Source organism: Odontesthes bonariensis, chromosome 4 (genome assembly GCF_027942865.1).
Source record: "Odontesthes bonariensis isolate fOdoBon6 chromosome 4, fOdoBon6.hap1, whole genome shotgun sequence".
In the NCBI taxonomy this organism is placed as follows: domain Eukaryota; kingdom Metazoa; phylum Chordata; class Actinopteri; order Atheriniformes; family Atherinopsidae; genus Odontesthes; species Odontesthes bonariensis.
The window spans coordinates 3425849-3449610 of NC_134509.1; the positions used below are offsets into that span (position 1 = coordinate 3425849).

Below are 23762 nucleotides of genomic sequence, written 5' to 3' on the forward strand. Positions count from 1 at the left end.
AGATAAACCAGCAGGTAACATCACCGCTACAGGTGTGAAGCTCACGGAGCTAACCGGCGCTACTTCCTGTTTTACTTGTTTCAACATAAAAGCATGTATTTCAAAATAAATTTAAAAAAAACTCCTGCATTTACAGCCAAGTTGAATTGTCTTCTCAGCGTAGTAGTTCCAGTCTAAAATATCACTTAAAGGCAAAACACACAACTGATAGCAGCAAGTCATTCAAGGAAACAGACAGTGACTGTTTGTTTGTTTTGTTTATTTTATTAAACGGTGTCATACACCAAAAAGGTGCCTAGCCCGCATGGGCTTACAAGACACACCACAAGCAACAAAAAGCAATAGTCAAAAGAACATGTTCATAATTGATAAACCAGCGTACACAGTCCTCAGTAGACAACAACCCCACTCAAACATAAAGCGCTCTCCTGCGTTGTTGGTAAGCTTCCAACACATATTGGGTTAAATAAAACACCTTCTCGCTAAACAAATATGTAAGTCTGCACTCATCAGACATAGAAAATAAATCATGACATTCCAAGGTCAATTTAAGGAAGAGCTTAAGTCTAACTTCATGGTAAAAAGGACAGTAAAACACAAAATGCATCTCATTTTCCACCTCATTTAAGTCACACAGGTGACACTTTCTGTTCTCCTCTGGGATTGCATGGAAACATCCAGTTTCAACCGCCAGAGGCAACATGCCACTTCTCAATTGGGCACAAACAGAGCTCTGCGCTCTGCTAAGGTTCAGGGTGACATAGTGCTCTAGATGGTAGACAGACTTTATCAAACAATACATTCTAAATTTAGGTTTGTACAGAATTTCTTCTGCCCAATTTTGTTTATAGTTTTCAAATAATATTATCTTAATTTGTTTAACACTACAGGATAATTTATTTCTATATATGTACTGGAGACCTACTTCATGAAATATACTGGAAAGTTCATTTGTCCAACGACTATTTTTTGAGAGGTTCCACAAAAAAATTTGTTTGACACGTCTGTTGTCAGACATGTTGATGAGTCTATTCCACAGTCGCACCATGTCACCCTTAATCCGCACTTCGCATGGCTCCCATCCCATATCACCACATACTGCGAGTTTGGGGGCCATTTTGTGTACACCAAGGAAGCAGCGCATAGCTCTGTTCTGAACTGCATCACATTTTGCTTTCTTACAATAACCCCAAACTCCTGCACCATAATCTAAAATTGGACAAACACAGGAATCATACAACTGCGTATAAGGTTTATACCCAAGATCCCTACACAGCTTGACCTTATTAAGGACAGTTCTCAGTGCCCTGCCTGCAGAGTCTGATAGAACTTTTATTCCTTTTTCAAAGGTAAGATGGGCATCTAGAGTCAGTCCTTGGTATTTGTAGTGCTCAGTATGTGACAAACGTGTTGAACCAAAACAGAATTTAAACTTAGTCTGTGGTTCTCCCTTCTTCCTGAAATCATGTGATTAATTAGATTAAACATTTTAATCGTTTCCCGAAACCTCAGGGAGATATGGCGTGCAAATATTTATGAAAATCACTTGAAAGAAGATCCTGAAGATCTTCTGTAAATTTTTTTTTACTTGAGAAATATTGTTTTGCGTTTGTCAACGTGATCGGCAGTCGCTGAGCTCAAAGGAATCTCATCAGCAGTGTGTGTTTCCAGAGACGATGTGAAGTCACTTTGGATAAACCACCTGATTTTTTTTTTGTGAAATGAGAGCTCTGTACCTCGAGAAATTGCTTTCCCATAAAAGTAGGAGAATGATGAGAGATTTCCTTAAAAATTTGTGGACAAAATGAAAGGATCTTCATAGATTTTTATCTTTATTTCTTGTCCAGGTGTTAGTCATTTTGGCATCATTGTTGACAGACTTTACAAAGCTCTACTGTGTTTTCGCTGAGTGAATGGGTCTATCCATTATGATTTAAGATGTTGATATACAATTTTCATACAAATTGTTGCTGTGGCACTTCCTGCATATGAAAAAGTAAAGAGAATTGACTCAGTGTATTGTTCTACTGCCAAAGCAATAAATAAGTGTATTTTCTGTACACATAACAAATGTAGTCATTTAAAGCAAGTCCTTGCGGCCCCACATTATCTACAGAAACACACCACATAATGGCTGGGTTGGATTTACTATATCAGTCTCCAGTGTAACATGAATTTGTTGTAATTGTGATGAGAAGTGGACTCCTCTTGCTAGATTAGTGTTTGTTGTTATGTCATTGGAGCATTCCTCCTGAGCGGACTACTAGGCGAGGCATCTTTATATATACAGCGCATTTCATACCACAGGCAACTCAATGTGCTTTACATAAAGACAAGGCATTTAAAAGAACAGCATAAAAACAAGCAATTTAAAGAGAATAAAAAAAAGAATAAAAATCAAAACACACAGTTAAAAGCAATCAAAGAAGAGGGGAAAAATATAAAACAATTAAGAGGATTTATAGCATTATGCTTCAAAAATGATTTAAAGGAACTCAACCATAAGCACACGGAAAGAGAAATGTTTTTAACCTGGAATAAAAGTGCTTACACTGGGGGCTGATTTCAGTTCTGCTGGTAGTTTGTTCCAGTTGTGTGCAGCATAACAGCTAAAAGCTGCTTCACCGCTGCTAATAAATTCAGCTGAAATCTGCATCCATGTTCTAATAAAAGCGCTCCAGCTCTGCAGAAAAGCATTGCAACTCCTCGGTGGTTCATGTTATTGAGTCTTTGTCTCACAGAATCAAATAAAATCAAATCAAATCAAATTTATCCGTATCACATTTCATGTACAAAACAGTTCAAAGTGCTTCACATAAAATAAAAGCATTGCAGCAGGGAGTGGAAGAAGCATTAGAAATACATAAAAGAATATAAAGAGAAACAAATAAAATCATTTAAATTAATTTAAAAACAAGCAACAGTCCAGATAAGTTCAAAGATATCGTGCAGATTTCATGCATAGACACATGAGAACAGAAATGTTTTTAACCTGGATTTAAAAATGTCTCCATTTGGTGAAAGTTTAATCTCCACTGGCAGTTTGTTCCACTTGTTTGCAGCATAACAGCTAAATGCTGCTTCTCCATGTTTAGTCTGGACTCTGGACTGGACCAGCTGACCTGAGTCCTTGGATCTCAGAGCTCTGCTGGCTTTATATTCTCTGAACAGATCACAGATGTATGAAAAGAATGTCTTATAGTGGACAGAAAACACATTGAATTACAGACTGCCTGCATGAGTGTAACATCTAGACTCAGCTTTTTACTTTTGGGGTTTCTGATTTAAATGGCTGGTGCTTACATCCCCTCCACCCTGATGTCTGTGCAGGTGGGTCTGCTGGGCGTCCCGCCTTACGGCTGCCGGGTGAAGCTCCTGGACAATCCCCGGCGTGCCCGTACTGCGTCTGCTACAACCAACTTGGTGGCAGTGAACATGTTAACGTGCAGCTTGAAGACCAGCAACATGGGTACCGCAACTCATGCCATGGCAACAGCCCTTGTCATGGTAACGGCCCTTGTCATGGTAACAGCCCTTGTCATGGTAACAGCCCATGCCACTGTAGCGGTCCCTGTGGCGGTGATGCGCAGGCGGCTGAGCCAAAGAAAAGGCTGTGGGAGCGCTGCTGGATGGGAATCCAAATCAAACTGGAACTTATCGTCGGCAGCAGATACTTCAACAGAGGAATCATGATTGCCATCCTCATTAACACACTCTCGATGGGCATAGAGTACCACGAACAGGTATGATTTTTGCCATGTGTTTGTGTTTGGACGTGCACTGCTAGCGTGCGCGCCTCCCTCAGACTGGATGAATGATTGACGTGTTAATCGCTGTGTGTGTGGGAGAGTCAACAAACTTGCCCTCCAATCAACACTTACGACATCCAGCATATGGGATCACGACGTGGGTGTGTGTGCGAAAATGCCTGCCTGTGTGTGGGAGTGCAGGAGACGGGGGAAACTCATAAGACCTCAAGTGTTAATTAAAGCGTGACCCTGGGACAGGAGAGAGATTGAGCAGTGAGGAGATGGGGCAGAGTTTAGAGAAGCCAGCAGGAGCGAACGGAGGAGGAAGGTCGAGGAAGCGGGCTGATTTGACTGTGTGATTGGCTGAAAGGCAGGGACAGATTGTGGAAGACGATGCAAGATTTCATTTGTCCCACTTCCTGAACAATGTGACACAACTGGACAGCCATAACTTTGTGAATGACTAATATTTAAGGATAAAAGCTGCCCTATTTTGTCCTTTTTTTATATATATATATCATCAACAAACTCCCTGAGGAGATGAAATGAAACTATTAGGATGTATAAATCAAATCAAATCAAATCAAATTTATTTGTATAGCACATTTAATGTACAAAACAATTCAAAGTGCTTCACATAAAATAAAAGCATTGCAGCAGGGAGTGGAAGAAGCATTAAAAATACATAAAAGAATATAAAGAGAAACATGTGGAGACAACATCCAATTAAATTATAACTCTTAAAATACATTTCTACATGATTTTGGCTCAATTTAATGCAAAGAAATCAGGCGTTTTTTCACTTTTTTCCCAATATTTTCATCTTTACTTCATTGACAATCAATTATTCCCCCAAGTTATCAAATCATATCAAATCAAATTTATTTATATAGCACATTTCATGTACAAAACAATTCAAAGTGCTTCACATAAAATAAAAGCATTGCAGCAGGGAGTGGAAGAAGCATTAAAAATACATAAAAGAATATAAAGAGAAACAAATAAAATAATTTAAATGAATTTAAAAACAAGCAACAGTCCAGATAAGTTCAAAGATAGCGTGCAGATTTCATGCATAGACACATGAGAAAAGAAATGTTTTTAACCTGGATTTAAAAAATCTCTCCATTTGGTGAAAATGAAGGAAATAATCTATGAATGTGTCACTAAAGCCTGATTTATTGTTCCCCGTGCAAAAAGCCTTTATCATCATTCAAAAACTCTCACAAAAGTCATTAGCTTCCCGTTTCATTTAGCAGTATGCCATCAATTCAATTAACGTGAGCAGGGTAGATTAGTCTGAAACACCCAGAGACTTTTTCTCTGTGGAGCGGCAGATGTCACTGAGCATGCTCAGAGATGCTTGTTAATGCTGCTTTGTTGGTTTGGTGAGCTGAGAGGAATAAGCCACAGGGGCTGCGTTCTCTGATTTAATGAGGAAATGTCACCCACAGCCATGACATATCCTTTTAATATGTTTTACAATCACAGCAGCAGCACGGGTTTAATCTATATGATGTTTTAGTTACATGTGATTATTAACATTTGTGTTTTCTTAATGCTGTCGTTATATATCTCCTCTTTTTGATGCTGTCTGCAGAATTGGACAGTGATGACTGCGAAATCCATTAATTCCCCCTTAAATTGTTCTTTCTGTATTTTTAGACCTTGTTAAACCCAATCTGCATTAAAGCATCACTTTGGCTAGCAGAGCCGCAACATTTGATGAATGTTAAATACTCAAAATGACCACGAAAGTGTAATGTGTGAATTAATGCCAATAATTAGATTTTTAGATATTATTCACGTCTGTCAAACTGTGTTATCTTTGGCTTTTTTTTTTTTTTTTGTAAATCGAACTTAAGAAACAAGAATTTTCCTTTGAAAATGGTCAGGTCTAAGAACTGGACTGAAAATGAGTGGAAAAAGCAGCCAATATCCAAAGAAAAACTTTGAAAGACCTTCATGAAGTCTGGAGAAATATTGTTGAACACAAAGAAATGTTTCCACGGCCTCTGATTAAACTTCACACTTTGTTTTCATGCATTGTTTTTGTTGCCGCACCTGAATCATCGACTAAAAGCTGCCCGTTTACCCACGAAGCGAGGCAGCCCCCAAGCACAACATTTCCACCACTGTACTCCACAGATGTTTGAAGTTCTACGCCATAAAAGATTCATTTGGTCTCCATCAAACATGTCGGCTTTCACTGTTTCTAGAAATCACCGTGCTGTCAAATGTCTGTGATTGGAGTCTCTTCGGTCTCTCCGGATATTCAGTTCCTTTCACATCCTGTGATGAATTTTTCAGTTTCTCACAGACTTTTTCCTGTCGTCACATGCGCTGCTCTTCTGTTGAATTTGCAAAGGTGGCCAGACCCTGACATTTCTGAAAGTCCTCGGAGAGCTTCACAACTTGTTTTTCTCACCGTGGAAAGATTTATTAGAAATTCCTCGCGGATCTTTTGAAATCACTTGCCCGACTCGGAGGTATCGACAACCTTTTTGGCTGCCAGCTGCTCCCCATGGAGCTCTTTATGTCTCGACTTAATGACTTAATGACGTTTACAGTAGCAAAGCGAACACCAGACCGTAGAGGATCAAATACTTGCTTGTGTAGATAGTGTATCTCAAAAGCCAAACACTCCCTGTACTTGCTTTTTCACTGTCTTCAGGACCCTAAAGCCTTGTTTCCACTGTCAGTACGGTTCGGGTCACTTTGTATCGGTACGGGTCGGGTCGGGTCGCTTTGGGGTCAGCTTGCGTTCCCACTGTACAAAGGGGACCCTCAGGGGTGGGCGGAGTGCGTGCAGAACAGTGTTGGTCAAGTTACTTTAAAAAAGTAATTAGTTATAGTTACTAGTTACTGCTCCAAAAAAGTAATTGAGTTAGTAACTCAGTTACCACATTGTAAAAGTAATTAGTTACTCAGCAAAGTAACTGTGGCGTTATTTTTTATGTTCTATAACGCTGTTACGTTCTATAACATCTTTAACATCAAATATGTTTCTATTAACTGATTGAAGAATAAAAACACTATATACAGTAATTTAGAACATTCGGTATTTATTTGAACTCAATAGATTGCAGCCTGCCATATGATGCATAGAAATAAAAACATAAATATTGAATATAAAATTCAAGTGCAAAATTTAGACACACAAATGTAAACTCGGGTAAAAAGAACCAAAGGAAAATCTGGCGATTAAGTAGTGCAATTCTCTGTAACTGTATTTTAGGCCTACTGCACAATAAACAGAACACTATCCTACTACCTGTTTCTGAGCCGAAAAATCGAGTTTTGTTTGTTTTCGAGTGGCTTGTCTCCTTCGCTGGGGCTCACGCTAGCTGCCTTTGGGCTTGGGGTTGGGTTAAGGCTCTAGCATGGTTGCCGCGTCTGTAAGCGCGAGCGGTGTTGATGACGTCATGATTTTTTTTTTCCCTGGGCATAGCGTGCATGTTACATACACATTCTTGCCTTTTATCTCCACGAGTGAGAAGTAGTGCCGGTACCCCCAGTTAGAGAACGCTACCTTTGAACTTCCCTGGCTCGTCGCCATTGTCGCTGTCTCGTGCATTTAGTCGTCAGTGCGTGCAGTGAGACAGCGTGAGCAGGACATCCGCCCACACAGCCAATCATCATCGCATTTGCAACGGTGTCATCATCCCCACCCCTGCTCACTCCAGGCAGCTGATGTGTAGCCCAAAGCCTACAACCAAAGTGTAGTAACGCGCCACTTTATATTCTCAGTAACGATAACGGCGTTGTAACCATGGGAAAAGTAATTAATTAGATTACCGTTACTGGAAAAATAACGCCGTCAGTAACGCCGTTATACTTAAACGCCGTTACTCCCAACACTGGTGCCGAAGCCTGCACCTCCTCAGCACTCCAGACGAGGCATGGGCCGGTTAACGGTTTCAAGGTTTTTATACCACGGTATTAAAAAGTCAAGGTTTCTGGGGCGGTCGGTTGCGTAGTGGGTTAAGTAGCCGTCTGCAGTCCTTGCTGCAGCTGGCCCCGGTTCGAGTCCCGCACCGGACGGCCCTTTGCTGCATGTCTTCCCCCTCTCTCTGCTTCCTGTCTCTCTCCACAGTCCTATCCATTAAAGGCATGAAAAGCCTTGTGTAAAAAAGTTGAAATATGATCTGTCTGTGTGAAACTTCATCTTCTGGAGTTAGAAAACATTTCATGCCCATTTTAAATAAATGACCCAACCTTCATTTTGTTTTCTCCTTCCAAAAAGTGTTATTGAAAACGGGAAACAAACAAGTTTTCATCGTCTTCTCTTGAATATGATTCATTTGCTGGTTTGATGAGCATTTTTTTTAAACTCTCACATTACAAATGTGACCTCTTTGTGCTTAGTTCCCAGTCTCACTAAATCCTGCCAACTTCAATCATCTCAGCGCTGCCAACCAGGGAACTTTTCTTTTCCCCTCCCAGTCTTAAGTGCTTCCCTGAGATCCCTGTGCGGCTCACAGTTTCAGAACCACTGCTTCAAGAAACCATCAATGATATTAATAATAGAAGTTCATTAACTCTCACCCTACTAGATAAGAATTGTGGGAAGATCCTGGTACACTTTAGTCCATAAACATCAACACAGAAGCAGCATTTTTTTTTAGAAAAGCCTTGCAGGTTGAGTCTGCTGCACTCCACACTAACTGTCTGCCTGTCTTTGTTTGTTTGTTCATTTTTCTCTGCGCCTGCTGCTCTCTGTACATCAATCCCTCTTTCGTCTCCACAAACCCTGCAGCCGCAGGAGCTGACAGATATTTTGGAGATCAGTAACATGGTGTTCACCAGTCTCTTCAGTCTCGAGATGCTGCTGAAGCTCCTGGCTCTCGGGCTCTTTGGCTACATCAAGAACCCTTACAATGGCTTTGACAGCATCATCGTCATAATCAGGTGAGATAAATGTTTACCTGAAAAATGGGAATTCTGTCATTAAATCCTCTGCTTGTCATTTGGAAATCCTTTTGATCCTTTGCGACACTGTGATGCTCAGCGAGCCAGCAGAGCCAAATGGTTGCAGTCGTACTCCAGAAGGCCTGTGTTCATTCCATTATGGAGTACTAAAAGCTAAATTATGTAGCTGTGTTGGAAGGCTTTACTGGTTTGCTGTGCCTGTTTACACTGCTCTCACTCGCTTTCATTATTGGCTGGTTGTAAACAGAGTTTTTTTTTCGTATGTAATATCCAGGGCTGGGCAACGATTAAAATGTTTAATCTAATTAATCACATGATTTCCCTGATTAATCACGATTAATCGCATTTGTACGCAAAATCCAAAAATGAATTCAAAAGTAGTGTATAGCTTTTAGCATTTAGCTCAGTGAAAAAAACGCAAAACAATATTTCTCAAGTAAAAATTTGTAGAGTAAGAAAAATTTACAGGAGATTCTATATTTCAGGATCTTGCTTCAAGTGATTTTCATAAATATTTGCACGCCATATCTCCCCTCTGTTTCCTTGAATGATTTGCTGCTATCAGTTGTGTGTTTTGCCTTTAAGTGATATTTTAGACTGGAACTACTACGCTGAGAAGACAATTCAACTTGGCAGTGTTTACAGATGACTTTGGTTCTGTCGACTCCGCCGTCTGGAAGAACTTTAAAATGAAAATGGCCGAATAAAAGTTCCGTACCCTTCTCCATGTTTGGTGGATCCGCCGATTACTTTCTTTTCCTGTTCCACAGCAGACAGCAACAGACTTTTACAAAATAAAAGCCTGTGAGCGCCAGACTTTTACAAAATAAAAGCCTGTGAGCAACAGACTTTTACAATGATAGAATAGACAATAAAACAGGGGTGGTTTGTGGCGTAGTGGGTTGAGCAGGCGCCCCATGTACAGAGGCTATAGTCCTCGCTGCAGCTGGCCCCAGTTCAAGTCCCACATCGGATGGCCTTGTGCTGCGTGTTGTTCCCCCTCTCTCTGCCCCCTGCTTCCTGTCTCTCTGAACTTTCCATTAAAGGCACAAAAGCCCCCAAAAAATAAAAAAATAAAAAAACTACATTAATGCGCAATAAAATATTTATCGGCGTTAAATAATTGACGGGGTAACGCGATAACGAGTTAACTCGCCCAGCCCTAGTAATATCAAAATAAGAGTTAAACTCTTTCACTACTGAAGAGATCCTTTCGAACATGGTGATTTCTTAATGACTTTATTGTGGATTCTGTCTAACATCTGCATGTCATGTACGTGTGTTTCAGTGTGTGGGAGATTGTGGGTGAGAATGAGGGCGGCTTGTCGGTACTGCGTACCTTCCGCCTGCTCAGAGTTTTGAAGCTGGTCCGGTTCCTTCCTGCCTTGAGGAGGCAGCTGGTGGTGCTGATGAAGACCATGGACAACGTGGCGACATTCTGCATGTTGTTGATGCTCTTCATATTCATATTCAGGTACATTCAGGTACTTTTAGTGCAGGTGAGATTGCGGGCAGTGACAGACAAACCAAAATGTTACAGCTCGTCTCAGCTTTTTTCAGCTTTAATAGTACAGATAATTCCTAAAACACATCACAGTGATCACCGTACGGACCGCTTTGAACTCTAACAGTCAGCATATTGAATCACATGTATTATCACCTTTCATGCAAACACAATGATTCCCACAGGCAGCGTTCTTGCAATCTTTTTTTACTCAGTTTCTATATTTAATTACTGTGTGATGAATGTTTTATCTCATTGTTCTTTTGGCTGTGTGCACTGCAGCATTTTGGGGATGCATCTGTTCGGCTGTAAATTTGGTTTGCAACAAGACAGCGGAGACACTTTACCTGACAGGAAAAACTTTGACTCCCTGCTGTGGGCGACCGTCACCGTCTTTCAGGTGAGACACTCTAACACACACTCAGACACATGCAGAGTAAACAAGTATGTCAACATCATTTGATTTAGAGCAGTGATACTCACTATTTTTTTCACAAGAGGCACATTGGCAGCAAAATCAAGGGAAGAGCCACTTTTACGACAACATACTAAAGTCCCCTTTTGCAAATATGCATTTCTACATATAAAACATCCCACAAAAAAAGAAACAACACAGCCAATACATTTTCAGTTAAGACAACATTTGCCTTAATACTGGGATGAGCTGAAGCTGGCGTGCATGTCCTCGACTTTCTTCATGTTGTATTTGTAGTTTGTTGTTGTTATCATAGTGAGACATTCAGGATGAGCATGGTTTCTGTGCTGGTTTTTGCCCTTTTTTTTAATTAAAAATCGATCCAATGTGGCTGCATCTCGCGCTGGCTAAAGGAGCTAGCGTGCTCTGCGGTCAAGTGTGAGGTGGTTTAAGCGGGCTGCGTTGCCAGGTTTAACAGTTCCCCCTTTTAGGAAACACCAGTAAGCCTTAATTAATACTTAATAAAAATACTTAATACTACAAAAACACAAAATTAATAAAAAAATACCTAATACTGTGCAGTATTCGCTGTGTGTTATTTGAAAAAAAACATTGTTATCGGTACCATATTGTTATAAGCTACTATGCAAGTGCGATCCGCCAATTAACGCTTGAGGAGCCGCATAATGTGTATCTCTGATTTAGAGGAATCATCCTACTAATGAATTCTATGGGGCATAAAGACATTTTTATTATTTCTAAGGTTTTAGGACAACATAAAAAAAATCTTTACCAGGTATTGAAGTGAAGTAAATACAGCCTCAGATAAACAGCAATATATGATATATTATACCATTTCATTATTTATGTAAGGAAAACTAAACCACTAACTTACACACCAGCTTGTAGAACAGCAACAACTTAAAGATCGTGTTGTCTGTATGATGTTATTGATCTCTCACATCATTGTGGAGAAATTCTGGCCCACTCTTCTTTACAATGTTGCTTCAAGTCATTGAGTTTTGCAGCGTTTATTTTTTCACAGCTCACTTGAGTATTTTCCATCCCATCACAGTGTTGTCCATCAGGCTGAAGTGTCGACTTAAACTGGGCCGCTGCAACACCTCGATCGTTTTTCTTTTTCAGTCATTCTGTTGTAGATCTGCTGCTTTGTTTGGGATCATTGTTGCATGATCCAATTTCAGCCAAACTTAATCTGTCAGTCAGACGGCCTCACATTTATCTCTGAAATACTTTAGTACACAGAGGAGTTTGTGGATGACTCAGCGAGTACAAGGTGTTCAGCTGCTGCTGCAAAGAAACGAGAAAAAAAGGGTTAAACACAAGACGAATTTAGTAAATTATTTTTATTAACAGAAAGCTAAAAGGCCAGCTAGAACAATACACTGGAAAAAAATCAAAGTCTTACCAAGTATATTTGTCTCATTTCTAGTCCAAATATCTCATTCACTTAATATAAGACACAACTGCCTAACAAGCACCATTTCAGCCAGATATAGGGACTTGTTTGAAGAAGTCTTGAAAACAAATTGTTTTGAGTCACATATCATATGAAACAAGCTTTTTTTTTACATTTGAAGAGGTTTTTAAGCTAATTTCAAGATCACTTTTATCACAAAAGTCCTAAATATCACATCTTAGTTCAAGAAATCTTGACAAGCCGATTTTCACAAGTTCCACTGGCAGATTTATTTTGCTTATTTCAAGCAAAAACGTCTTTTATTTGTTGATTTTTTTTTTACTTATTTTTGGAGGCGCATTTTTTCCAGTGTATTAAAAGCTAAATGACTAACAGAATTAAAATCAGTGGGCTGAGGCCTCAGTGGAAGGCATACTACTGGATGTGTGTCTCTTTCTTAAGCTGGAGTGCAACACTACAATTGAAAAGTCTCCACAAACACGGTAAAAGTGCCCCAGTGTACTTGCAGACCAAAACAGGAAGTGAGGTCCTCACCACAGTGCCGAGCCTCCCACCCGATGACACCCAGGCCGCACTGAAACTAAAAAAAAAGGAATGACAAAAGGTTAACAACCCTAACACTTAATCAATAATCAAACTAAAAGACAAAGAACTACACAAGCAAAAACGAACCAAACAAAACTGCACTGAATGGAGCCATTTTGAGGCTTTATATACAGCATGGGGAGGAGCTATGGGAGGTGCTTACGGGTTGAAACCTGGGTGTTCAAGACCTTTAGGTCCACTACAAAAGGACAGACACAAGTACATTTCTGCATTATAAAAAATGCTCATTCGCTTGCCTCAATCTTTACTAACATGAAAGAGGATTGGATCCACAAACAAACTGAGTTATCAGGAAGGGAGAGCCATGGTCAGATAACCTGAATGGATGAGATCCAGAGTTCCTTTTTGAAGATGAAAGATCCTTACATAGGGACGACTATCAATGTGGCTGTCTACCAGCGAGGCCTTTATGGTGGAGTGCTTACACAGAGGCCATTCTTCACTAAAAGGCACACGACAGACTGCTGGGAGTTTGCCAAAAGGAACAGCAAAATGATCTTATGTGACACTAAACTATCTGACCACAATCCTCAACAGCATGTGTGAAGAAAACCAGGCACTGAGCTTCACCTTCTTATTACCATTACTGCAGTCAAACATGGTGACGGAGGCAACATTATATGGGATTTAAAAAAATAAAAAAATGTTCAGGAGCCGAAAGTCTTGTCGAGATAAAGGAAAGGATAAATGCAGTGAATTTTGAGCAATCTTGATAGAAAACCTTTTTCAGAGTGTTCAGAACCTCAGACTTGGGCTGTGTTCGAAACCGCATACTTCTTCTTCTACTCCTACTACTCATACTAACTTTCTGAGTTAGTATGCGAGTTTGAGTAAGCGAGAAATTCCCGGATGCATCCTAGATTCTCCGAAATGTTGGGTATGCATCATGAGGTTACTACTCATACTCAAACTACCCAAGATGCAACGTAACGTGACGTCGCCGATCGTCATTTCCTTTCAAAACGGCAGTTTCAAGCTAGCTACAACGAGGGTAGGTTCACTTCCTGTTTTCAAAACAAAAGCACCAATTGTATCGTAATGGCTTTCCCTATGATAAAAGGCAACGGGTATTTTATTTTGTGAAAATAACCGGAAGTGCGTTGCTCACTGTGGCTAGCTTTAGTAGCGCCGAATTCGTGGGAACAGAATTGTAAACAGCCGGTATTTTGTCAGGTTTTCAACACGTTGGGGATCTAAACGACTACTTTCTCACCTGAAAATGTTTCAAATGTTGCTAAAGTTTACAGAGTTTAGAGCTTAAGAGAAATCAGCTTCAGGCCGGCTGATTTCGGCTCGGGCAGGAGCGAAATGCATTGTGGGTAAACGCTCTGCATACTGTCTGATCGATGAGTATGCAGTATGGAAGTATGTAGTATGTAGTATGTAGTATGCAGTATGTAGTATGCAGTATGTAGTATGTAGTATGCAGTATGTAGTATGTAGTATGCAGTATGTAGTATGCAGTATGCAGTATGCAGTATGTAGTATGTAGTATGTAGTATGCAGTATGTAGTATGTAGTATGCAGTATGTAGTATGTAGTATGCAGTATGTAGTATGCAGTATGCAGTATGTAGTATGCAGTATGCAGTATGCAGTATGTAGTATGTAGTATGTAGTATGTAGTATGTAGTATGTAGTATGCAGTATGCAGTATGTAGTATGCAGTATGTAGTATGTAGTATGCAGTATGTAGTATGTAGTATGTAGTATGTAGTATGTAGTATGTAGTATGCAGTATGTAGTATGTAGTATGCAGTATGTAGTATGTAGTATGCAGTATGTAGTATGCAGTATGCAGTATGTAGTATGCAGTATGCAGTATGCAGTATGTAGTATGCAGTATGCAGTATGTAGTATGCAGTATGCAGTATGCAGTATGTAGTATGTAGTATGTAGTATGTAGTATGTAGTATGCAGTATGCAGTATGTAGTATGTAGTATGTAGTATGCAGTATGTAGTATGTAGTATGCAGTATGTAGTATGTAGTATGCAGTATGTAGTATGCAGTATGCAGTATGTAGTATGCAGTATGCAGTATGCAGTATGTAGTATGTAGTATGTAGTATGTAGTATGTAGTATGCAGTATGCAGTATGCAGTATGTAGTATGTAGTATGTAGTATGTAGTATGTAGTATGCAGTATGTAGTATGTAGTATGCAGTATGTAGTATGTAGTATGCAGTATGTAGTATGCAGTATGCAGTATGCAGTATGTAGTATGTAGTATGTAGTATGTAGTATGTAGTATGTAGTATGCAGTATGTAGTATGTAGTATGCAGTATGTAGTATGTAGTATGCAGTATGTAGTATGCAGTATGCAGTATGCAGTATGTAGTAGGCAGTTTGGAACACAGCCGTGGTGAATGTTTACATTTCAAGATGAAAATTATGTGTAACATACCATCAAGAAGAGCCAGAAAAGGCTTCTTTGTGAGAAATATTCAAACACAGCCTGGACCTAAACCTTGTAGAACACAGCTGGGAGACCTGAAAATAGTCGACTTTCCACATCCAACCTTGTCGAGCCTAAATGTTTCTGTCTAGAAGAAGAAAAGTACAACATTTCAAAAAAGACCTGAGATAGCCTGCTTAAGGAAAAACTCTTTTCACTTAGCACTGACAGAAAAAGAGTTTACCTACTGATGTGTATTTTTGCTAAATTCATTTAAACAGTCTGAAACAGCATCATGTGTAAAACAAAAAAAGGCTCTGGAAATATTCCACATTGTCTCTAAAGGCCATTTTGAGCAGCTGCTGATTTTTTTCTCTCCATTATTTCATTTGCTCCCGTTTGGGAGCAGTCACACTCAATTTTTCAACTCAATTTAAGAACTCTCCCAGTAGGCATGTACGGTTTGCTTCACGAGCAGTCGGGGAGGAAGAGAAGTGAAACAAACACTCCACACGAGCTTGTGTTTAACACTGATGAGCCTCATAATTGTTCAAATGAGAGTGAGATATTAAAAGAATGCACATGTGTTGTTATGCTTTGATCCCCCAACATGCAAATTGGTTTGCATTTGATTTCCTTTTTGCTTTTGACAGCATATTTTCTCAGCCCCCAGGGTTTGCCCTCTAAGACCTCTTCTCCCCGTTAATCTGCAGATCCTCACGCAGGAGGACTGGAACGCAGTGCTCTACAATGGGATGGCCTCCACCTCGCCGTTGGCTGCCCTCTATTTCGTGGCCCTCATGACCTTTGGAAACTACGTCCTCTTCAACCTGCTCGTTGCCATTTTGGTTGAGGGCTTTCAAGCTGAAGTAAGGGCAAAGACTAAGTTTTATTTAACTCAGCACAGAGAGTTTTGCACCGATAAACGCCGCCTACTAAGGAATAATCTCCACCATCTTGCCTGTGTGGTTTCTCCTCTCCCGCTCTTTATCCATTGCTCTTTTTTCTCTCTTCCTCTTCTACTCATCTTTTTTTCTATCCCTTTTCCTGTCTTCCTCTATCTGTCTTTCTCGCTGACACGCACTCACAATGCTCTCCAGGGTAGGGAAATGTTTGATATCGCCCGCCATTCACAGCTGGTGAGCTTTTGTTGTTTAGTTTCCATCTTTTATCTCCAGCATCAGAGAACACTTGCTCTCTATCACACACACACACACATATAGGTACCCTTTGCCAAAGCCGTCTCCCTCAATCTTTCTGGCGTGAATTTTAATTAAATTCAGTAAAGCTTTATTGGCGTGACTGCAGGAGATCGCTGCCAAAGTGATGTACATAACTCAGCAAGAGAACACTAGAGATTCCCTCCGCCCATCTGTGTCCTGCTCTTTGTTCGTAATCATTCCCTCTAAACTTACAAATGTCTTCCACTTGTAAAATAATCAACATTTTGTGGAAAAGGAAGGTGGTGATGATGATGATGATGATGATGACGATAAAGACTGTGATCACAAGGGTCATCCTGGAGCTGTGTGTGTTCCAGGGTGATGCCAACAAATCCGAAGCTGACGATGAGAATCTATCAGCCTTTTACCAGGATGAAGAGAAGCTGAGAGAGCTGTATGCTGCAGGTACCAGATGCTGTAAAAATGCTCTTTTTAAGAGTTTTTGCTCTTTTTGAGCAAACTTTGGACGATGCAGGGACATCTCTATCACAAAGTTTGCAAACCACTTTCCTTAAAGGGATAGTTCGCCTCTTCTGACATGAAGCTGTATGACATCCCATATCAGCAGCATCATTTCTGAACATCTTCTTACCCCCTGCTGCGTCCTGTGAGCAGAGTTCCAGCCTCGTTTTGTCGTTGACGAAGGTAGTCCGGCTAGTTGGCTGGGGTTTAAAAAATAAAGCATTTTGCTTCTCAAAACAATATGTAGAGAAATAGGTAGAGAAAATAGGGCCAAGCGATTGTGAGGTCTGACTTTTTCCTGGAGAACGATTTTGTGATGCAAATGTATTACTCTGTTGAGCGCATATTGTTCTGAGAAGCAAAACGCTTTATTTTTTAAACCCCAGCCAACTAGCCGGACTACCTTCATCAACAGCTGGGGGTAAGAAAATGTTCATAAATGATGTTGCTAGTATGGGATGTCATACAGCTTCATGTCAAAAGAGGCGAACTATTCCTTTAATTATCTTTTTACTCCTGGTTTTGTATTGCTTTGTAACATAAAACATGTTGTTATATAGATTTCATTGTTTTTCTGCCCATTTTCTGCTCCAAGGGTTTTAAATTTGACTAACATTTTGTGTTAACTTGGATATTTGGTTGCTTTTCAGATTCATATATTTCTGTAATTATGTAGACGTAGCCACATGCTTCAGTGTTTCTCCACTTGGAGATATAAGATATTGGCTATATCAAATAGCCAGAGATAAACACTCATATTGCTTCAAGATTATACAGTTTTAAAAATGATCTGCTTAAAAATATTGATATGTATCCTTTAAAAAATTATAATCAATGTGATTAAAATAGTTACAGGGCATCTGAAAACCAATGGAAATAAGAAGAAATGGATGATTTCAAGGTGAAAACATCTGCACAGAATAACTGTGCAGCCATTTCTTCATTTTTCTATCATAAAATGGAAACTTTGCATCCTTAAATTCCAAGAACAAGAGGGTAGACGTGCACATCACCTGCCTGTGTTCAGTGGTAGTTACACCTCTGATACAAATGAGAGCCGGAACAGCAAATCGTGATAAGCAGGTATCTCAACCTATAACTCTAAAAGTTTTGTTTGTTTAGAGCTCAAGATCCAAGCAATGATGCTCAGCCCCAACGGTCTCCTGAACCCAAAGGCCTCCATGCCTCCCCCGCCTCCTCCACCTCTGCCGGTCATCACGCACACTGCCGCCACGCCCACCATAAACTCCAGCCAATCCCGCCGGGCGAGTGGTCCTTCCACAGACTTCAGTAGCTTTGAGCAGAGGTCGCTGGTAAGCTTTGGGAGCGCCATGTTCTTACATGTCTTAGTAGCGCAGTAACGATGTGTAATAAAGTTGATTTACGCGGGCATTCAAACGGAGAAATCAGAGATCAATTTCCAGATACTGAAAGGGGATATACAGTAATGAGAAACAGATCCATTATCCCAATGAGAAAAATTAAGATTGACTTGGAAAGTTTTATCAGCTCACATAGAGTGTTTCCCTACAATCCAGTCATTTGTATTCTCAAGGTTTAACAAATTACTTACAGTGCATTTTCCTCCTAATAAAACATTTGTAATATTGGAACATCATTGGAACCGGTAGTCCTCTTGTGACGGGCCTTTTGCTGGCACATTTCCACCACCAACGGGTGATCAGTTGAGACATGTAGCCCGTTGTGTATTGATGGCTATGGCTTACATCTGAGGTAAATCCCATTCGTATTTGACTTTGCTTTGGGGGATTTGATGAACATTTGCTAACAGTTGATGAGATTTTTCCAGTTTAGGCCAGAACTTTCTTCCCCGTCTGTTTTCTTCACGGGGCTTTTTCTGCAGTGGCAAGTGTTCACTTCACTCCTTTTTTTTTGTAATGAAGACCTGACCCAGCACAAGAGTCCTGAAGGGGAATGATCTATACTCAAATCAGGAAGCGTCCTGGTCTTTTCTTCAGGTCTCAGGTCTGAATATTAGTATGTCTGGTCCCTTATTACAGATTTATTCAATGAAATATTTAGGAAGGTTTGAAAAATGGTGTGTATGGGATGGTCTTTCATATTTCTTATGTAAAAGAAGATGTCCAGCAGGCCTGACCTGTTACCCCTTGGCTGACTGAGATTGCCTGTAGACGTAAAGGTTAAAGAGATTCATTTTTAAAAGGGCTAGGACTTTTAATGCAAACAGTTGAAACAGTGCTCACTTATACTTCTTTCTTTTCAGTGTTATTAGTTGTCATCAATAGAGGAAAAAATATTTCATATAAAAGGTACAGGAAAAAACGTCACATTTTGGTTTTTTGTTGTAATTATGGAGGTAGTCAGGTATTTTTAGGAAACATTTTACATCTTTTAAAGCAGTTTGACCCTCCCAAAAGGCTGCTTAAACTGCCCGAATTAAAACTTTAAGGTACAAAAGTGCCCATATGTGCCAAGATGTTCGATATAGATAGGTTTCAACAGAATGTCTTCATGTGATATGTGTTTCTGCTTTCTTTATATTTCTCTTTATTTCGTAAGAATATTATAATTCTGATAATATCATAAAAGAATTAAACTTCTGTGCATCCGGCAGTTAGCAGTGTCAGCCTATCACATATGTTTGCTTTTTTTCCTACTCTTCTACTCTCATAGGCTGTGTTCGAAACTACATACTACATACTGCATTCTGCATACTTCCATACTGCATACTCATCGATCAGACAGTATGCAGAGCGTTTACCCACAATGCATTTCGCTCCTGTCCGAGCCGAAATCAGCCGGCCTGAAGCTGATTTCTCTTAAGCTCTAAACTCTGTAAACTTTAGCAACATTTGAAACATTTTCAGGTGAGAAAGTAGTCGTTTAGATCCCCAACGTGTTGAAAACCTGACAAAATACCGGCTGTTTACAATTTTGTTCCCACGAATTCGGCGCTACTAAAGCTAGCCGCAGTGAGCAACGCACTTCCGGTTATTTTCACAAAATAAAATACCCGTTGCCTTTTATCATAGGGAAATCCATTACCATACAATTGGTGCTTTTGTTTTGAAAACAGGAAGTGAACCTACCCTCGTTGTAGCTAGCTTGAAACTGCCGTTTTGACAGGAAATGACGATCGGCGACGTCACGTTACGTTGCATCTTGGGTAGTTTGAGTATGAGTAGTAACCTCATGATGCATACCCAACATTTCAGAGAATCTAGTATGCATCCGGGAACTTCTCGCTTACTCAGACTCGCATACTAACTCAGAAAGTTAGTAGGAGTAGTAGGAGAAGTATGCGGTCTCGAACACAGCCATAGCCTGTATTTTTTGAAAACTCTCTTGCTTAAGCTTTTTTTTCCCACAGGACAGAAAATCTGCAAAATCACTCGCTGACATCTGGCTTTTGAGTGTGATGTGAAAGTGTTTAATCTCCATTGAGTCCCAAAAGTTACTCTGCAGTTGTCAGGTTATTTTTTATTGACTCTGGCTAATTGTCAGAGTTGGCTATACAACACCCAGCTGCACACTCTAATTTTCACTGGAAGTGCTGCAGTTTTTGGCTATGAGAGTAGGATTCAAGATTCAAGATTCAAGAGGGTTTATTGTCATTCCAGCCATATACACAGTACACAGTGCAATGAAATAACGTTTCTTGAGAAGTTTTCAGTGCAAACAAACAGCAACAACAAACAGTAGTCACAACATTTCACATGGAGGCTCTTAAACTGACAGCAACAACTTACAGACTAAAGAAATATGAGATTGATCGATTTTTAACTGTCTGCTGTTCACTCATGCTTAAGTTCAGTCTGATATCTGCAGTCCAGTCAAAAATAAGTGCTAGTTATCTCAGAAAGTCATGATTAAGAAAAACTGTGCTCCAACACACCTTTAGGATGCAGTGTGATGTCATAGCTTCACGCTGTTGTAGCTACAGGTCCTTCCTCTTGTAGGTCGCAGTGGTTACTGGGCCGGGTCTGAATACACTGTTGTTCTCCGAGGACTGAGGATGAACACATTACTGTTGGCAGAGGGAGACGATTAAATGGGATTGTTTTAACAGATTTAATCATGTTTTAAATAGCAACTTTTTATGTAAATATAGCATAAGTTAGCATAACTTATGCATAACAAAGTATGTACTTTGTTTCGCTTGTAAAACGACTGAGAGAGTTCCCGTCCTTTCGGTCAGCTGAATGTAAATCTCAACAGGGACAGAGACTGAGGGGTGTGGAGGTGAAAAAGTCCTCATATATACATACGACTCATCAGTGTAATTTAGCCAAAGTATCTCCAACGAGTCACCAGGTTTTACTCTGTAGTATGAATAAGTTGCCAACCAGGAAATGTTGTTAACAAGTCTGCTGTGCACATATACAGAGGGAACGGCGGCTGCAGGGCCGTGCTGTTCGTGAAAAGAAAACTCAACAGAAACATGGCTTGTAGCATCAGATTATATGGATATATATAGCAGAATTGTCTTTTTTTTCAATTATTTAATCGGTCAAGCTTTATTTGTATTGCACTTCTCATACAACACGTTCAACACAATGCTTTGCAGGATAAAAACAACATTATTAGATGATTAGATTAGATTAGATTCAACTTTATTGTCAAAGAGCAAGTACAGGTACAAGCCAATGAAATGCAGTTAGCATCCAACCAGAAGTGCAAAGGTGTGCATTTTATACAGAATAAATAATATGTACATAATATACACAGAATATATACAGACTAAATATATACACTATATATACTATGTAAATAAGTATCTGAAGATTAATAAATTAGATAATTAAATATAAATAGTGCATAGACAATGCAAAACAGAGTGAAATGAAAAGAACAGTGCAAACCAGAACTAGTGCAACCAAAAGTTGTGCAAATGGCAGTGGAGTGCAAGATGGATAAAAACTATAAAACTAGGTTTGAATTATAAAAACTAGGAGAAGGAAATGGGGATTTTTTTTTTTGTATTTTCTTCCTCTTTACAAACAACAAAGAGGCCAAATTGAAGCCATGAAAGGGACAGCTTTGGCCCCTGTGAAAGCAACTCAGCAGGCCTGTCGAGGCGGATCCTTCCAGACTTTCCGTCCGCCGCTATGAACGAACGTTGTCTTTTTTTTAATGAGCAAGTTGGAACATTGCTCCATAAGACTTCTGGAGAAGGAAAGCTACCTCAAGAGAGCAGCTTTAATCTAAGCTAAAAATGATTTGAAATCCAACCAGGCTTCCACTGTCTTTGCAGTCTCTGTGGGAGAGCGGGCCGGAGAGCCGGCGCTCCAGCTGGACCAGTATGAGCCGAGCCTCCAGCCTCCACAGGAGGAGCCAGTCAGGAGAGCTGGAGTCCCTGCTGTCAGACATGCACACCTGCTCCAACCTCAGCAGCATGGAGCAGTCTCTGGATCAGCCGGACTACCTGCAGGTGCCCGTGCTCCTCTCGCCCGACTGCAACGGCACCACCTTTCACCTGCCGGACCAAAGCTACGATGAGGCGCCCCCGAAATCCTATTACCACGATGATCGAGAAGAGGAGGAGACCGAGGAGGTGAATAAAACAACGTTGATGCCACTGCACTTTAAGTAGATCGCTGTTTAGAAAAGGGAAATGCATTTTTTATGCTGCCTGTTATTTGTCCAGCCTGTTATTTCTGAATAGAAAAAGTAAAAAAAGTTTGGTTTAGACGTGTTCAACAGATCAAATGCTGCTGCTAATTATCTGAAAAAAGCGTCAGCCTGGATGACTTTGGCCCTTATTATCAGTGTAAAAATGTTTAATGAGCAGAATCTGAATCATGTGCGTGGGAAACACTGCGATAGTATCCTGAGCTGTGTTGGATTTTTTTTACCATATATCTGAGCAACATCGGGTGATCGAAATATAAATTTGATTTCTTTACATCTTATTTTGAGCATCAGAGGTGGGTAGAGTAGCCAAAAATTGTACTGAAGTAAAAGTACTGTTACTTCAGAATAATATGACTCAAGTAAAAGTAAAAAGTAGTTATCCAAATAATTACTTGAGTAAGAGTAAAAAAGTGCTCGGTGAAAAAACTACTCAAGTACTGAGTAACTGTTGAGTAACGTCTGATTTATTTGTTAACACAAGCATTCAATCAGACAGACAAAAATACTAAATAATCATCTTTAGGCAAATTAGAGTTCATCCAATTGATAAAATAAATTAAAATGAATTAATTACAAAATAGCTTAAATTAAAATAATCCAGGTAAATTCAAGAACTTCAATAAAAAATAAAAGAGACTTAGGAAATGTTTAAAACATATGTAACCCATATGTAACCTAAAAAACAAACATTCACCTATCCATGGGGGAAAAAACGAGTTTAGGAAACTTAGCGCTACATGTTTCCTCAAGTTAGATGTTGAGTTTCTGCTGAAATGTGCGTTTGTTTTGGTTGACACAGAAGACACATAATGTAGCTGCTGTTTCTCACTCTTTGTAAGGTAAACATGCTTTCAGTATGAGGCCTCGTCTGCGTCTTCATTTCCTACCGTTGGTTCTGACATTTTTCATCCGTTTCTTTGTTTGTTTGCTACGACTGCTATTGCTAAAGCTAACCCGTCCCGCCGCTGAGATCGAGTACGGTCACGTGACCAGACCGCACGGCTGCGTCTGATTGGTGCAACACAGTCAGGTGGTAGAGCCTTTGGCGGAAGTCTCTCTCTCTGTCAGAATAAAACATTAAAATGAGGCGTACGCGGGGGGATAAAAATAATGAGGCGTAGAATACCAAAGAGGTAAGAAGAAAAGTAACCAGCTCATTGTAGCCTAATGTAGCGGAGTAAGAGGACAGTTTCTGCTGCACACATCTACTCAAGGAAAAGTAAAACGTATAGAGATTTAAAACTACTCCTAGAAGTATATTTTTTTCAAAAACTTACTTAAGTAAATTAACTCGTTACTACGCACCTCTGCTAAGCATAAACATTGCATGACTATCATTTAATGAACTACACTATGAAATAGAAAACAGCCTATAAAAATGTCTTTCATGTAATTGTGTATTTAAGTATGTATGAGTT

The 23762-nt window shown here is 39.9% G+C and overlaps 1 protein-coding gene across 1 annotated transcript in view; it reads left to right on the forward strand.

Annotated features, from left to right (window-relative positions):
• LOC142378235 (voltage-dependent T-type calcium channel subunit alpha-1H-like) overlaps positions 1 to 23762 on the forward strand; it is a 68295-nt gene that overhangs the window by 16201 nt on the left and 28332 nt on the right. The window contains exons 8-15 of the mRNA XM_075462514.1: positions 3331 to 3743; positions 8509 to 8660; positions 9970 to 10155; positions 10468 to 10585; positions 15757 to 15912; positions 16584 to 16671; positions 17851 to 18041; positions 21965 to 22264. Of these exons, the coding sequence (XP_075318629.1) occupies positions 3331 to 3743; positions 8509 to 8660; positions 9970 to 10155; positions 10468 to 10585; positions 15757 to 15912; positions 16584 to 16671; positions 17851 to 18041; positions 21965 to 22264 (1604 nt within the window). The remainder of the gene's footprint in view (positions 1 to 3330; positions 3744 to 8508; positions 8661 to 9969; positions 10156 to 10467; positions 10586 to 15756; positions 15913 to 16583; positions 16672 to 17850; positions 18042 to 21964; positions 22265 to 23762) is intronic.